General features: G+C 46.1%; 1 protein-coding gene across 1 annotated transcript in view; it reads left to right on the forward strand.

Annotated features, from left to right (window-relative positions):
* Positions 1-1,492: 1,492 nt before the first annotated feature.
* The window catches only part of CD226 (CD226 molecule), an 89,083-nt gene continuing 73,400 nt past the window's right edge, over positions 1,493-17,175 (forward strand). Inside the window, exons 1-3 of the mRNA XM_010855212.1 lie at positions 1,493-2,275; positions 6,885-7,049; positions 7,358-7,693. Of these exons, the coding sequence (XP_010853514.1) occupies positions 7,004-7,049; positions 7,358-7,693 (382 nt within the window). The 5' untranslated portion in view covers positions 1,493-2,275; positions 6,885-7,003. The remainder of the gene's footprint in view (positions 2,276-6,884; positions 7,050-7,357; positions 7,694-17,175) is intronic.

A 17,175-nucleotide genomic window follows, 5' to 3' on the forward strand; every position in this document is an offset into this window, starting at 1 on the left:
CCGCTCCTCCTTCCTTAGTAATAGCAATATATGTATTATGATATGGGTGATGATGACATGCATGTGTTTGCAGGTGGATGAAAACTTAGGACGTGAGTATAGAAGAGTAATCGTGGAAAAGCCCCTAACCTGTGTGAATCTGGATTTTGTGTGGAAGAATGAATTTGCAAGCCTAAGACCCAAGAGATATAAATACATAGCACCTACCGTTACAACAGGCTCTGATAGTTGGCACGACGTGAATCATCTGGGTAGATGGGGATGGTTCTGGGTGCTGTTTGCGGTTCAGTTCAGGGCCTATTGTGTTATTTTGAGAAAGGATTGGCCCCAAACTGCAAAGTTTGTCTTTGGGTTGGTCCTGAAAAATCAGTGTGCATTTTGGCCTGAGGCTTCTTCTTCTTCTTCTTTTTTTTTGTTTTATTCATTGGAGAAATAGAAAGATGAGACAAAAGAAAAAAATAAAAATCACACCTTGGAATCGGGACAGATTCCAGATTGTAGTTAGATCACATGTTGTGAAATCTAACAGAAGTCATCACTTCACCCACCCACAACACGTTTTGATTTGATGGGACACCCACCACGTGCTGGACACCATGCCAGGCCCTGTGGATACGGCGCTGGACAAGAGCTCATCTTCACCTTGAAGGGGTTTGGTTAGGTATCATAAGAAATTCAGCAGCTAAATGGGCCATTGCAAAGGATGTGGTATGTGTTTCGGTCAGGATGTGCCTAGGATTCTCAGGAAATTCAAAGGAAGAACACCTCTCTGTCTTGGGGGGTGTGCTCAGGGAGAGGACTCTAAAAGGGACGTCTAAGCTGAGACCTGCTGGGTGGAAGAAGAAGAGAAGTCACAGCAAAGTAACCTCTGCCCTTCAGAATATGTTCCCCAAATTATCAGCCATTAGGAGGATCAGGAATGGAGGAAGGGAGTGAGCAAATTTTCAAGACATGCACCTCGAAAAAAAATAGCCAAGTTCAAGTGTGTCTGGCCTTGTAAGTCAGCGAGAAGTTGGATCTTCTTTTTGAGGATGGTGCGGCATTGAAGGGAGGACAAGAGTCAGGCAGGTGCTTTGGGAAGCTTCCTTTGTCCCACAACAACGTGCTCGAAAGACACTTGTGTAATAAAAGGCAGCACTTCAAGGTCTTTTGCACGCTTTCAGGCATCCATGTGCTCTGCAGAAGAGGCCAGCTGAGGCTGCGACCCACTGTTCAACCCTGGGGCCAGGTCATGCCTTCTCTTTTGTTTGATGCCACGTTTTCTCGCCAGTATTTCCACAAACTGCATGAACTGAGCCTCAGCCACAAACCCTGTGTGTTGGTTTAACCTCCATCCCTTACTAAGTCAAAAGCATGGATAAAATTAACTCTGCTGTCCTCTGGAACAACCTAGAAACTGTTGTGTGTCTGAAACAAAGAAGCTGATAGATTTGTGGGGAAGGTTCTTAGGAAACCACCAACCTGTGTGCTTTCTGTGTCAGAGAGTCGGAGAGGCAGAAAACAAAACCGAGAAGGGTATCTGGGAGGCAGCGCTCAGATCTGGGCAGAGATAAGCTTCCTGGGCCTCAGAGACTTCTGCCTCTGAAGTGCTTTGATTGGCAGGAAAACGAATGGGGAAGAAAAGGCAAAGTAACCAATTTCAGGTTTTTTCTTTTTGTGCGTGTAGTTTCAGTTCAGAGTTAGAACACTGACGGTGAAAGTGCATCCTTTCAAACTGTAGATGCTTACTGGGGGAAAGAGAAGGGACCAAAGTATATCTGACTTGGGAATGAGTCTGAGTGGCTGAAACAGTAGAGATGCTCCCAGAGAGAAGCAGGGCTGCTTGTTGATTGGTTTGAATCCTCCCGGGTGAAATGTCAGTGATTTAACTTCAGCTCTGACCTGAGGGAGCCCTGGTGTGAAGGGGGCGTGGGACCAGGAGGCTCTGGGACAAACCAAGCTCAGCTGCCCCCAAGACACACCCCCAGGGAATGAGCGGGGTGGGGAGATGGCCTTGACTGAGAGGGAGTGAGGCCAGGAGGCCCCGATAAACAGGAAGCCCTTACCGGAGATGCACAGCGGGAAGAGGACTCAGAACGAGCCGAGCCCTTGCATCTCCAGGTTGGTGGTAACCTTCTAGAGGAAGGTTGGATGTGGTCGAACTCACGCTTTCAAACTTAATACTGATCAGGGAGAGGGGGGCTGTGGATCCAGAAGGATGACCAGCGGGGAAAACAGGCAAGTTGCTGCGGGGAAGAGCTGTGACTGACTCCAGGACGACCATTTCCACAAGCACGTAAGTTTAATGATGGGCACAGTTTAGTAAAAGGCTGTCGCTCAGAGTCCTTTTTCTGTCTGTTCCTGGGAAGGTCCGATAGTTTGGATCTCGAGAATAAGAAAACTGGGCCTTTTTACCAGTGTTGGGCTGCCTGGCTTAACCTGGTGATGGTGGTTTTGTTACTAAGTCATGTCCAGCTCTTTGCGACCCTATGGACTGTAGCCCACCAGGCTCCTCTGTCCAGGGGCATCCTCCAGGCAAGAATGTGGGGGTGGGTTGCCATTCCCTTGTCCAGGGGATCTTCCCCACTCAGGGATCAAACCCCAGTGTCCTGCTTTGCAGGCAGATTCTCTATCAACTGAGCTACCAGGGAAGGCCTCTGGCTTAACCTACCTGCCATCAAGAAAGCCTGAGTGAGGATAACTTAGTCATAAAGGTTTGATCTCCAGGTGTAAATAACCCTAGGCAAGGGATGGCGAACTTCTGCGAAGGGCCGGAGAGTCAACACTTTGGGCTCTGGAGGCCGCGTGCTGTTCGGTACATTTCCTCATATGGCAGGAAACAGCCGAACGGGCATGTCTGAGTTCCCGCTGAGCTGTCTCCAGAGATGGGACAGTGGGCTGGCTTGTTCTGGGGGATCCCAAAGCAAAGTCTCTGCCTTGAATGGAAGCAAGTTTCCATGGCCCCTCAGAGGCAGCAGAACCTGTCAGAGGGAGGTCTGTGACTGGCCACCAGGCCCTGGTGGGAAAGGTTCTTTTAAGGAGACTCAGTGAAGCAGGAGCAGCCCCTGGACCCTGCTGCTCCCCTGATAGGCTGCGAGCAGGAGCCTCTGAGCAGCCAGGACCCCCAGCCACAGGCCCCGTCAGCTCTCCCTCTGAACACCGGGGAGAGGACAGAGCTTGAGTGGTCTTGACCCGCCCGCCTTGCCGCATTGTTCTTAGGGCTTAGCCCAGGCTTTCTGTTCCACAGCCCTCGGCTCCCGGGCATGTGGGTCGTTGTCCAGGCTGGCAGGAGGAGGTGGGAGCAGGGATGGGCTTCCGGACGCACCAGGAGTCTCGGCAGGAGACCTGGAGGGTGGACTTGGGGAACCGAGGAGAGAGCAGGATCCTCCCAGTCTCACCGGCACTTGGAAAAGCAGAACGCCTCATAGAGAGCAGAGCAGTGCAGCTGAGGAGGTGGGGAGGGTCTGTGAGGATGGCCAAGGGAGGGGCACCCAGCCCAGGACATGTGGCGGGCATCAGCCCTGTGCGTTGAAGTCACACTTCTGCAGATTGCAGAGATGCGGTCAACGGTAGAGAAGTCAAGGAATGTGTTGATGAATGCCATCCTTGAGAATGGGCTCTTTTTTACACAGATGGCTCTATTAGGAAAAATCCTCAAGCCCAAATCCCTTCATAAATCATGCAAAAAAAAAAAAAGGCTGCCTGCACAGCAAAAAATAGATCCTGCACAGCTTCTGTTTGTCTTCAGCTGGATGTTGATCAATAGGGCACATCCTTAGCAAAGGTGTTGCAGCTGAACCTTATCTCCAGCCGCATGTCTTTCTGCACCTTTAATTCATGTCTGTGACCTCTAGGCCCCTTGAGTGTAGACGCTTCAGAATGCAAGTGCCCTCTACTCTCTTCACCTGTTAGTAAGTTGGCCTCGGATGCCTTGGGAATGAAGGGGTTACTACAAGTTTTTGTTCATGCACACCCCTTTCCCGGTCAGCCTCCTGCATTCCCCAGTCCTCACTCCCTGGGCGAGGAGGTTCACTGAGGGTCTTTCTGTCTTTCTGATGTGAAGTGTAGATCATTTCCTTGATTCTTCTTGGATCTACTCAGGCCCCACTTGCCTTCTCCACCTCCAGCCCCCAAATCTGTCATAGTTCTCAGTGGAATGGCTCCAATTAGTCATGATATCCCTGTGGTGTGGGAGAAACCAATCCCCAAACTAGAACAGGTTTTTGTTAGGAGTCGGGAGAGGAAGATGGGCAGTGCTCGGCTCTCTTTCTAAGAATTTAAAGCAGACACTTAAGACTGGTGTCTTAAGTGCCTCCAACAGATTCCACCTAGAATCGTATCAGAAGGTCTTTGAGGGCAAACAGCCTCATCCTGTCTCTCTGCACAGTCTAATCTCTTGTCATTTTCTGTCTCCATCTGCCCTCAATGGCTTCAGCTGCAGTGATTTTTTACATTTCCTCCTGGAGCTGGGATTCTTTATGCCATCAATACATGTCCCAGGAATCATGCTTGGTGCTGGAGCAACAGTGGTAAAATAGCTGCCAAGTCTGAACTCCTCTCTGGATGTCATTTAAGACCCTTTGGATCCAGACGCAACTTCATTTGTGTCCCTTCCCACCCCTCTAGGCTGTAGTCACATCATTCCTGAAAATGCCCCGTGTTATGCACCTTTATCTCCTCTTTCCATTTCTCTCTGTCTTTTTTAATGATATCATTCACATTTTTCTTTGGCTGTGCTTGTGAAATCTTAGTTCCCCGACCAGGGATTGAACCCAGGCCCCGTCGGTGAAAGCGTCCAGTGCTAACCACTGGACTACCAGGGCATTCCCTCCTCTTCCCATTTCTCTACTTGGAAAGTCTCATTCAGGTGGAAAAGCCCAGGAAGAGGTGCAGCTTTCCTATGAAATCTTCCCCAAATCTGATAGAATGAATTTGTTCCTCTTTGGGATGTCGTAAAACTCGATCATAGAACTTGAATAGAAATGATTTAGTTTTGTTATCATAAATTGCTCCTTGTGTCTGTCTGATACGATGTGCTATACATGACTGGAAGGCAGAGACCATTCTTGTGTCTCCAGGACCTAATCAGGGTCCCTGAGACAGGGCTCAGTAAAATTTTTATCAAATTACTTACAAAACAAAGATGACAGTTGCCTCATCGGACTAGGTCACAAAACAGAGAGGAAAGGTTTTGGAAAACAGAGTGCTCTGTAGACATAAGGAAGCACTGAGCAGTATTCTACGGACACGTTAGAGTTTTGTTCTGATGATCGTTACCTTTTTTTTTTTTTATTTTAATAATTTTGTTTATCATGTTTGGCTGTGCTGGGTCTTCACTGCTGTGCCGGGACTTCCTCTAGGTGTGGCGGGCTGGTGCCCTGTGTGGGCTGCTCACTGTGGTGGCTTCTCTGGTTGCAGATCATGGGCTCTGGGCGCTCGGGCTTCAGTGGTTGGGCTCCCGGCTCCAGAGCACAGGCTCAGTAGTGGTGGCGCACGGGCCTAGCTGCCATGCTGCACATGGGGTCTTCCCAGACCAGGGATTGAACCTGTGTCTCCTGCATTGGCAGACGAATTCTTCACCCCTGAGCCACCAGGGAAACCCTATCATTACATTTCTGATGTCACACTTGAAGTTCCCACAGTAGTTACTGATGTGAAGGAGAAGACACATACTGGCGAATTTTTTAGATGGAATCACATAGGCTCATAGTCAGCATCAGGCAAAGGTGCCTTTAATGGTTCCTGCTCCCTGTTTTCTCCATTTTTAACCCACCTTTTATTTCGACCGTTTCATCAGGGGGTCAGGTGCATTCTTCTTCATTGTCTCTTGCAGTATGCTCCCAGCAAGTTCTCAGGAAACTGAATATTGTTTTACAAGAGAAGGAGAGCAATGATGCACCTCCTAGGATTATGTAAGATGGAAGCATCAGGAGAAATTGGGTGAAGGGTACACAGACCCTCTCTGTACTTTTTCTGAAAATTTCTGTGCTGCTGCTGCTGCTGCTAAGTCGCTTCAGTTGTGTCCAACTCTGTGCGACCCCATAGATGGCAGCCCACCAGGCTCCCCCGTCCCTGGGATTTTCCAGGCAAGAACCCTGGAGTGGGTTGCCATTTCCTTCTCCAGTGCATGAAAGTGAAACATGAAAGTGAAGTCATTCAGTCATGTCCGACTCTTTGCGACCCCATGGACTGCAGCCAACCAGGCTCCTCCGTCCATGGGAGTTTCCAGGCAAGAATACTGGAGTGGGTTGCCATTGCCTTCTCTGGAAAATTCCTGTGACTTTACAATTATTTCAAAATAAAAAGTTAAAAAAAACAACGGTGTATTTGTATATAACCCGAGCCACACTCTGGAGGGCCTTCTGCAGTCCCTTAATTTACCCCCAAAGCAAATGCCTGAGGTCAGCAAAGAGGCAGAGGTGACGGGTTGGCTGTGACAGTGGGCCACCCACGCTGGTAGAGTTCAGGCCCCTCCTCACACCCGCCAGACTCTGCTCCCCTCTCTTGTTCTCAGTGCAGACTCCCTGGCCCTCCTTCCATGGGGAACACCACCACCTCTTCCCCATCCCCTGCCCTGCTTTGTTTTCCTTCGTACACTCACCGCCTCACCACACCCCATACTTCCTTATTTTATTTTCTGTCTCTTCCCACTGGAAGGTAAGGTGCATGATGGCAAGGATTTTTTTTTTTTTTTAATTTATTGGTCCATCCTCATCACCTAGAGCAGAGCCAGGCACCGAGCATGCGCTCAGACCACATTTGTTTGATGAGCGAGTTTTTTGTAGAAAACGAAAGCTTGAAAATAAGCCATTTCCCCAAGAGAGAAGTAATTCGAATCTACCCATCCTTGCGCGAGTGAGCCTGACTTTGAACCTCAGACCTTTTTTCCTGTGTTCACACTTCAGATAAAGAAGACGCTGCTGATAGGATCTGAGAGGAAGGAAGCAGTGCCTGCTGGCAGGGCTCTGCAGATGACATTATAAATTGTCCTTCTAGAAACTGGCCTCCCCGACGGCTTCCAGAGATGGATCACCTCACCCTCCTCTTGGCAATTCTTTATGTGTACACAGGTAACGATAATGTCTTCATTTAAAGAATTTACTCCTTTTTCAAGTCTTATACTGTGACACGTTCAGAATTTATGACGCTCTGGGTTGGTCTAGATAACTTCTCACTTGTTCAGAAAAACTACAAGTTGCGAATGCCCATAATCAGCAGTGGAAACCTTTTTAGGCTAAGATAGAAACTGCCAGCCTTTACCGTGATTCCAATGTATTTATAAGTGTTTACAAGACTATCTTCCTAGGTCTAGAATAAGTTTCTGATATCTCTCTGGTGTTTCAGTCTAATTGAACTCACATGATGACATGTCTTTCAGCGCCATGTGAAGAGATTTTTTGGGACACGACTGTTAAACTTGCTAAGAATATGACCCTAGAATGTGTGTATCCATTAGCGGACACTGTAACCCAGATGGAGTGGTTCAAGATTAAGATGGAGAGAGAGTCCATGGCCATTTTCAACCCTGCATTCCATGGGATCATAAGAGAGGCCTACACTGATAGGGTCTACTTCTCAAATCACACCATGGCCTCTAACGACATGACCCTGTCCTTCCACAATGCCTCTGAGGCGGACGTGGGCTTCTATTCCTGCCTCCTGCATACTTTCCCACACGGAACCTGGGAGAAGGTGATACAGGTGGTCCCACCAGGTAAGTGACGTTTTCGTTTACCTTTTCACCCACCTCCAATATTTGGTTCTACGAAGACCATGTAGCAACTGTGAAATGCCTTACCCTATTTTTGTGTCATTTCCCAGTTGCATTTCTAGATTCTGTATTGTTGTTTGAAAGAAATAATACTGTGAATCAATTCCATTTTTCTTAATGTGCTATCATCTCGTGAATTCAAATGTCATGGGAGAAAGCACAGGCTTTACCTTGCCTTGATGAGAACTTGAACCTCAGTGAAGCTGCTGTGGACAGTGTTTGGGTTCTGGGGCCAGTCACCCGCTGTGTGGTGGTCCCATTTCCTTTTGCAAGACTCCAAGTGCTTCAGCTCTGCGCATTCAGTCCTTTCTGTGACTGCAAATCTGGGTTTATTAGTGAGTCCTGGGCAGGGTTCAAGCCCTGGCTCCTGTTTTCTCTTCACCCAAGTTTCACTAGAGAGGATGCTTTAGAAGTTGCAAGCTGTCATTTCAGGAAGAATCAAATGAGCTCTTTAAGTGTTTCCTGCCATGTCTGCCAGTGACTGTGGTTCAGTGCTTAGTGAGTGAGTGAGTCCTGCGAGGAATACCCACATGGATGGGGTATTATATTTGGAAAAACTCAGTTTTAAAGCCTTTACTTCCTTTATAACCTTGAATTAGCTGCTCAGTCTCTCTGAATCTCAGGTTCCAAAACAGCAAATTGAGTTAATAGCTCCATTCTCTTTGTTGAATGGTTTAGGGATCAGATATGTAAAGAACTCAGTCCTCGATAGCTGGGGAATTATTATTATTGGTAGGTATTATTATTGCTTGTGCTTTTACTTTATTTTTAAAAAATTTAAACAGTTTTTCTTCTGTTATTTTTGGCTGTGCTGATCTTCATGGCCGCGTGGGCTTTCTCTAGTTGTGGTGAGCAGGGTCTCCTCTCTGGTTGCGGGGTGCTGGGTCCTCCTTGCGGTGGCTCCTCTTGTGGCTCTTGGACCCTGGCACGCTGGCTCAGTCATTGTGATGCACAGGCCTGGCTGTCCCATGGCACGCAGGTTCTTCCCAGACCAGGGCTCAAACCTGTGTCCCCTGCATCAGCAGGGGGATTCTTTACCACTGGACCACCAGGGTAGGCCTGTGCTTTTGATGCAAAATGACTAACGATGACATTTTTAGATAGACTGGGTAAGGCAAAAGTTCGGGACTGTGTGTTTCCTGTCTGGTGTCTCTCAAGTTATATCCCAAACAGACCTCCAGCAGAGCACACCATATACCACCTGATACAGTGCTCTCTTTTTAAGGAATCCGTATTATAAAGAACAACTTACAGTAGTACATAGGAATATCTAATGGTCAGGAGGTGAGACAAACTTCCATGTGTTAGTTTTCCCTTTAGCTAAGCTTAAGAATAATTCTGTGCGTATGAATGAGCCTTACAGAGTGTCAATCAGCAAAATCTCTCCTTAAATACTCACTTATTAAAGACCTCATTCATCACTCAAGCTCTCATTTGCTGGTGAAAGCTATTAAAAGCTGTTTGCACGTCTTCAGTGTCTCGTCCACTCTGATGAGCCACTCAGGTGGGGCAGAGGATGACTAGGGTCTTGGGGTGAGCTCTTGGATGCACGGCCTGAACCACCTGGGCCAGAAACCTATATGCTTCCCCACCCTGCCTCGGGTGGCGAGATTTTGTAGTTTGGGTTCCAAGTCAGGTATTCTGATCTCTGTCAAAGAACAGTCAACTGAAAACAGGTGCAACTGAAACGGACCCAACACCGTAAACCAGCTGTACTCCAGTGAAATGAAAACGTGAAAATACTGTGTTATGAAGCAGCAGCAAGGTAATATATTTTTCATGGGTGTATTTGAGATCTGTACAGACTTTTCTGCTTCTTTCAAGGTCTTGATTCAATATGATTTATTAGCACTGTCTTCTTTATATGAAAAAAAAAAAAAACGCTTTGTATAAAAGTTTGTATTTTTCTGTCTCTAGAACTGACATGTCTATGCTCAATTGTCTTAAAATAACCACTGTGAGTGAGAAAGGCTTTTCTTTAAAAAAAAAACAAAACACAGGTAGAGCACTGGTTACTAGGGTGGGGAGGTGGGAAGTTGGGGAGATACATGTTGGTCAGAGAACAAAGTTGAAGTTACATGGATGGAATCAGTCTAGAGACCCAATGTTCAGTGTAAAGACCATAGTTAATGTCGTCATCTTGAACTCTGGAGGTTTGCTAAGAGAGTAGATGTTGGATGCTCTTCTCAACAACAGCAGCAAAATGTAACTGGGGAGAAGATATGTGAATTAACTTGACTATAGCAATTATTCTACATACCATTTTGTGGTATAGGCCCTAAATATATACAATTTTTATTTGGAACAAAAACATGTAGCTTGACCTCTTCTGAAGGTTTAAGGATACAGGGTAGCACTAAATTATTGAGAACTAAATTATGGTTGCCACCCCAAGGTAGGATTTGTAGCACCATGTACGAATGACTTCGGCAATATTTTCCCTCATCCAGATTTATTTCTCCCTGTTGTTATTTTGAGGAAAAGGGAGATCTCTGCCATATGGGACTTTTTCAGAAACTGTGGTGAGATTGTCAGTCAGTCACCAGTCAGAGAAAAGGCCAACTCTCCTTGTTGCCAGAATTCTGATGATGGTATTCTTAAACATATTTTGCTGTTGTTTTTGATCATTTATATTTTTAAAGGATAGATTGCATTAACCAGCCGGTGAGAGTATTTCATTCACTTTTGAGATCTGGAGGGTTTCATTTTTTCTTTTAAGCTAAGAATGATAGTGAATTTATAAAATATAGTAGCTATATTTCAAAATTAATCTTAAGTATACTTAAGCTCTTCCCCGCGTGCTTTATTTTGCAGAACGTATTTATCTGTTTACTTTTGGCTGTGCTGGGCCTTCCTTGCCATGCGTGGGCCTTCTCTAGTCGCAGCGAGCAGGGTACTCTCTAGTAGCAGTGCGCGGCTCTCATCGCACTGGCTTCTCTTGTTGTGGAGCGCTGGCACTGGGCCTGCAGTCTTCAGTCGTTGCTCCGTGGCGCGTGGAATCTTCCCTCACCAGGGATCGAGCCTATGTCCCCTACCTTGGCAGGGGGACTCTTAACCAGGGGACCACCAGGGAAGTCCCATGTGTGCTTTAGTGCATGTCAGGGTCTACAAACATCACCTGCTTGTATAATGCAGAGGGGTAGTTATCTACTTAACAGTGAAAGATTAGACTCAGAATCCAGAGATCTTCATGTGTACAACACATTGTAAGATCTTTAAAAAGATGAAAGCATTGAGCCACGTGTGCTCTAAATATACAGATTTCTCCTCTTTACTGAAAGTTGATAGTGTGCAAGGAGCTCAGTCAACCTTACTGAGGTCTTCTCGTTTAACTCCCCCTCCTTCACACTTGGATGTAGATGTAACTTAGATTTGAGGGTGAGGACACTGAAGGGAAGTGAGGTCTAGTGACCTGTCCAAGTTCTCAGGCTTTGTGTCGACTGGATCGAGTTGCAAGTAGAGGACAGGAAGTGCCGCTTCAGGGGACACGTGAGCAGGTGGGGGCTGAGGGGACACCCGTCATTGCTGGTCCCTGCGTTCCTTCTCCTCCTTGAGTTTTCAGCACAGAGTGGAAGAGCATGTTGAAGATCTCATTCTGGATAAATGATATTGTTAGTGCAAAATTATGTGAAAATGTGCGTTCCCTTCAGAGCAGGCATTTCTTAATCAGTAACTGATTTAGAGCATTTAATGGCAAGAATGGCTACATTTATTTCAGTGCCTCATGGAAAGATATACTGAGGCATCTCGAGAGGGGACAATTCAAAGACAGCCCTTTCATGGAAGAGTTTGTGGAGGAAGTGGGGTTGTGGAGAAAATGACTGTGTAACCCACGTGTCTCTGGCTTCACTAGTCAGGGTGAATGTAGTTATATTGATGGAAGTGTCCCCCCAAATGTGTCATGCACCCCAAATACTCCACCAGCTAACTCTGACCAGGTTAGCTAAATCTGACTCATGCCAGGTGTGCATGAGGTAGATACTTATCCTCTGGTTTAATGCTCATGAAACAAGGTGGGGTCGGAGGTAACGTGTTCCCGTTCTGTGTGTGCTCAGTTGCTCAGTCATGTCCGACTCTTGGCTATTCCACGGACTGTAGCCCACGAGGCTCCTCTGTCCATGGGTTTTTCCTGGCAAGAATACTGGAGTGGGTTGTCATTTCCTCCTCCAGGGGATCTTCCCAACCCAGAGATTGAACTCGCATCTCCTGCATGGGGAGGTAGGTTTACCACTGTGCCTCCTGGGAAGTCCAAATACAGCTGAGGAAACCGAAGGATCATTAGCCAATTCAAGGTTGCCGAGTTGCAACACCAGGGTGAGACCAGGTGGTATTTTCAAAGAATGAGAAGGAGAGCCGGATGCCAGCAGAGTGGGTGTGAACAAGGAGGCTTAGGAGGAACAGGTCCTGCTGGACCTGGAGGACTTGGAAGGATCTTTTAAAAAATTATGATATGATTGCTGTACAGTATGATATAAGCTGGGCTTCCATGGTGGCTCAGACAGTAAAGAATCTGCCTGCAAGCCTGGAGACCTGGGTTCAACCCCTGAGTCAGGAAGATCCCCTGGAGATGGGAATGGTAACCTACTCCAGTATTCTTGCCTGGAGAATCCCATGGACAGAGGAGCCTGCTGGGTCAATGGGTTCACAAAGAGTTGGAACACAACTGAGGGACTAACACACACACACACACACACACACGATATAAATCACAGGCATACAGTGTAGTAATTCACAGTTTTTAAAAGTTACACCTCATTTATGATCATTAAAAAATATTGGCAATATTCCCCTGGTGGCTCAGATGATAAAGAATCTGTGTGCATTCCAGGAGACCCAGTTCGATCCCTGAGTCAGGAATATCCTCTGGAGAAGGGAATGTCTACCCGTTCCAGTATTCTTGCCTGGAAAATTCCATAGACAGAGGAGCCTGGCGGGCTACAGTCCATGGGGTCGTAAAGAGTCAAACACGACTGAGCAACTAATACTCCCTGTGTTGTACAATATATCCTTGTAGCTTATTTAATACATAATACATTTTTACAAGGAATTTTTTAGCATAGCCTGAGGGAGGGAAAGAGAGAAAATGGAGGGAAAAAAGTGGGGGTGCTGATGGCCACGAGAAGGGCATGGGGAAGTCTGATTCAGGCAGATGGAGACTGGATGGTGTGACTGGAGGGCAGAACTCCAGGTCTCACCTGAGCCTCATTCGGGGCCCCTCACTGCCTGAGAGGCGGCCTCGAGGTCACAGAAGGAACTGTGACGGTGGGACCCTCTCTCTGTGCTCACAGCAGAGGTTCTCTGTGGGCCCAGCTAAGGTTTTATACAGTAGATTCTGTGTTTAAAAAAAGAAGCCAAAGCCCACAAAGCAGCAGAAAGTCAGAGAAGAGCCTGGAAATGTTGGACGGCCCAATGTCACTGTGCCTGATGGAGTTTGAACTTGACTCTGCAGTGTAGACCATCGGAAGTCTCTGAATGTTTTCAGAGGGAGACACATAATAAACCAGTTTTTTCCCTCACCACCTATGTTAAACTCATTGCAGCCGTATAGAAGGGGAAGAGTTGAAGGGCAGGTGAACAAATATTAATAGTATTTTATGAGTTGGAATGCTTATCCACTGGTGACAGGAGTGCAAGTTGGTGGATCTATTGTGTTAACGGTGGTGGTAATACTCAGGGCTGTTCAGAGAAACAGAGTCAATACTGTGTGTCATGTGATTTTGGATAGGGCGGGCCAGCAGGTGGAGACCCAGGAGGGCCCAGTGATGGTGCAGATGCCATCGGGAAGCAGCCTGCTGAAGGCGGGAGGGGGCGGTCTTTTTCTTGTATTCAGACCTTCAAGTGATTGGATGAGGCCCACACACATTAGGGAGACCAATCTTCTTGCTCAGCAGTCACCAATTTAAATGTTAATCTTCACTAAAACTGACTCATTGGAAAAGACCTGATGCTAGGAAAGATTGAGGGCAAAAGCAGAAGAGGGCAACAGAGGATGAGATGGTTGGATGGCATCACTGATTCAATGGACACAAACTTGGGCAAACTCTGGGAGATGGTGAAGGAAAGGGAGGCCTGGAATGCTGCAGTCCGTGGGGTCACAAAGAGTTGGATACAACCTGGCAACTGAACAACAACTTAACCAAAACCACTCTCCAAATTAACACCCTAAATTTAGCCGTCACATCTATTTGGAAAATGATACTGCTTTAGTTAAAGAATCCGATTCCTAAGACCTAATCATTCCACCCCCTTGTGTATTCTGGGGATTGCCCACATGTAGGAGACATGCCTGAGAAGGTTTAGGCAGCAGGTTGCTGTGACAGCCTACAAATGAATGACTGATCACGGTGCTCCCCGACCAGGATGAATTTGGGGAACATCATGTGAGAGGAAAAAAGCAAGGGTTTCTGGAGAACACATAGGGTACGATTCCTTTCCTTTATAGTTTAGAAACATGCGGGGCTAAGCGATATGTTACTTAGAGATGCACACATGTGCTGAAACTCTGAGGAAAGCACAGGCTGGAAAGAGATGGAGTCAAGGAGAGACACGAGGGTCTTCAGAGTTCCCAGTCAGGTGTTTTTCTTATCCAGGAGCTTTGTTTCCCATCTGTCTTAAAAATGTTTCATGAAATTCCTCTCAAATCTATTGAATTTCTAAAAAAAAAAAACAAAAAAACAGTGAAGAATGCACTTGCGATTTTGAGCGTTCACAGATAATTATCTAAATTAACGGTGAGATCTTCATTCTGATTTGGGCTAGAGGTCCAGAAGAGGGAAAACGGTCCAAATTTTTATAATCCAAGGGCTGAAAAATGATGGTTTCATTTAAAAAGATGGGAACTTAGGAGATGGCTTGTCTTGGAAGAGAGGAAGTAACTGCAAATGGTTTCAAATACATTGAGTTGAAAAGTAGCCTTTGACCAGTTAATGGGTTGGGATTATGGAACAGAACCAAAAGAAAGTTGAGGACTGAAGACATTTGGATGATCACCCAGCACATGTGAAGACGGCAGTTAACCAATCAAGTTCTTGTGGGTGGGAGGAAGCTGAGACCATCGCGTCACAGGATGGTCACACTGAAGCTGGTGGGGAGCATTCGTGTTACAGACTGGAGAGGACTGGGGGCGGGGAGGAGGGAAGTGGGGGACACTCAAGCAGGACAGGGGCTCTTGGTGTGGGAGCTACTGTGTTCATGGCAGAGGTGCTCTGTGTCGCTGTATCACGCAGGCTTCTCACCCTATCTTCTTCGGCACTCCAGCCCCACCTGCTCCCATCTCAACTCGGACAGTGAGGGTGTTCCTTACTGTCTCCTTTCTGGTTTTGTTCTTTCCTGGGTGGGATGAGACTCCCTGTATGTCGTCCATACTTGGCCTTACTACTACTACTACTAAGTCGCTTTAGTCGTGTCCGACTCTGTGCGACCCCATAGATGGCAGCCCACCAGGCTCCCCCATCCCTGTGATTCTCCAGGCAAGAACACTGGAGTGGGTTGCCATTTCCTTCTCCAATGCATGAAAGTGAAAAGTGAAAGTGAAGTCACTCAGTCGTGTCCGACTCAGCGACCCCATGGACTATGGCCTACCAGACTCCTCCATCCATGGGATTTTCCAGGCAAGAGTGCTGGAGAGGGGTGCCATTGCCTTCTCTGACACTTGGCCTTAGATGGGTCTTATCGCTACGCCCGTCAATGTCAATATTTGCTCTTGTCTTGTCAGGTGGTTTTTCTAAAGTTGTGGTATCTCAGGATTTAAATTTATTTAAAGCTGGAAATGGGAAAGTGGCCCAGATCTGGCAGGTAGACCTGGCTGGGCTGATTTGTGGGAATGACATCACTCATCCACTAATTCACTCATCACGGCTTTATTGAGAGCCTGATCTATTTAAAATAATGTCTGTGCTTGGGAAACTAGAGAGACACGATCTTAGCTCTAAACCGTACACAAAGTATTAGGGGAGATAGAAGTTGTGTATCGCAAATTATAATTTAAAGCCAAGAGTAAGTGCTATTTACTTTCAACTGGGAAATTCAGGATAAATTTCCTGGAAACAGGGAATTTGAAGTTCACCCTGATGGAGGTAAATTTGAATATTTGGATAAGGAGATAGTAGCATTCAGGAGAATCACTTCAAATATTATCTAAAAAGTACACAACTTTGGCTCTGCTTTAACCCACATTGCAAGACAACACCTAGGCGTGTGCTTCTCTGGTGGCTCAGATGGTAAAGAATCTGCCTGCAACGCAGGAGACCTGGGTTTGATCCCTGGGTTGGGAAGATGCAGTTTATTCTGGTTTACAGTTCATGGCTTGGTTTATTTCAGCGTGTTGCTGACTTAATGCTTCAAGAGGCATAGGAATCCAGATGTATTTGGAAATTATATTTTACAATCTATCTCAAGATATTTTCATACTCTCAATTCAGCTGGTGTGTTATCTATCCCAAATTCAGAAGAAAGGAAGAAAACAGAGAAACTAACACTACCTTATATATTAGTGACAAGAGATGGAGGAGGATACTGAGTCTAAAAGGCTTCTTTGTCTTTCAGTGGTAATTCCAGACGGGACTAAGAGGCCACTGGAAAGGGTCTTTCTTACTCTCCCATTACAAGTGTCACCAGGACACACCAGCATGTCTCATCCCTGCCAGATTCTTTCAGTTTTGCCCATCAGATGCATGCTCTTGCTTTGAAGTTGGATTTTTTTATTTGTTTGTTTAAGTGAGGTAGAAAAATTCTTTCACATTTACTATTGAAAGAATTAACAAATGATTACTAATAGATAATAATAAATGATATTAATAAATACCAAACTCAAGATCTTAAGGTCCATTCTTAAAAGCTCAGAAGTAAGTCATGAGCGTTTCCCCATCTATACAACTGTGTGTTGTACACATATATGAGAATAAAAATGCGTTCTCTAAAATGTTACATTTCAGTAGTTTTTCATTTAAGGAAGGGAAAAAGATATTAAATAGCGTCAATAAGAAACAGCCAGCTGAGGAAAGCAGAAATATTTTAAAGGCTGAGAAATCTCACTCCTTAATGAAATAAAATAGCAGATAGAGGAGGCAGACGATAAAGAGCATCTTAAGACGTGTGGAGAGCGAGTTCACGGTCACTGAACTTCTCAAGGGTGAAATTAATGGGAGCCTGAAAGTGGAACAGTCACCAGTACTCGGGCCATGCTTGCTTCTACTGACTCGCTCTCTGGTCGCTAAACCTAGAGGAGATGCTTGAGATTCACCATGAGATTCAACTCTCGGTCTTCGGGGTAGAGCTCTGTAATAAAAAATCAAAAAGGGAGACATAAAAAACGACTCTGAAACAAGGCAATACTGGATTTGTATACAAAATTAAACTCAACAATTGAGTGGCTGGTGAAGTTCAGTTTTGTTGTTCTCCAGTCGCTCAGTCGTGTTCAACTGTGC

The sequence above is a fragment of the Bison bison genome, unplaced genomic scaffold (genome assembly GCF_000754665.1).
Source record: "Bison bison bison isolate TAMUID 2011002044 unplaced genomic scaffold, Bison_UMD1.0 scf7180017864360, whole genome shotgun sequence".
Taxonomy (NCBI): Eukaryota; Metazoa; Chordata; class Mammalia; order Artiodactyla; family Bovidae; genus Bison; species Bison bison.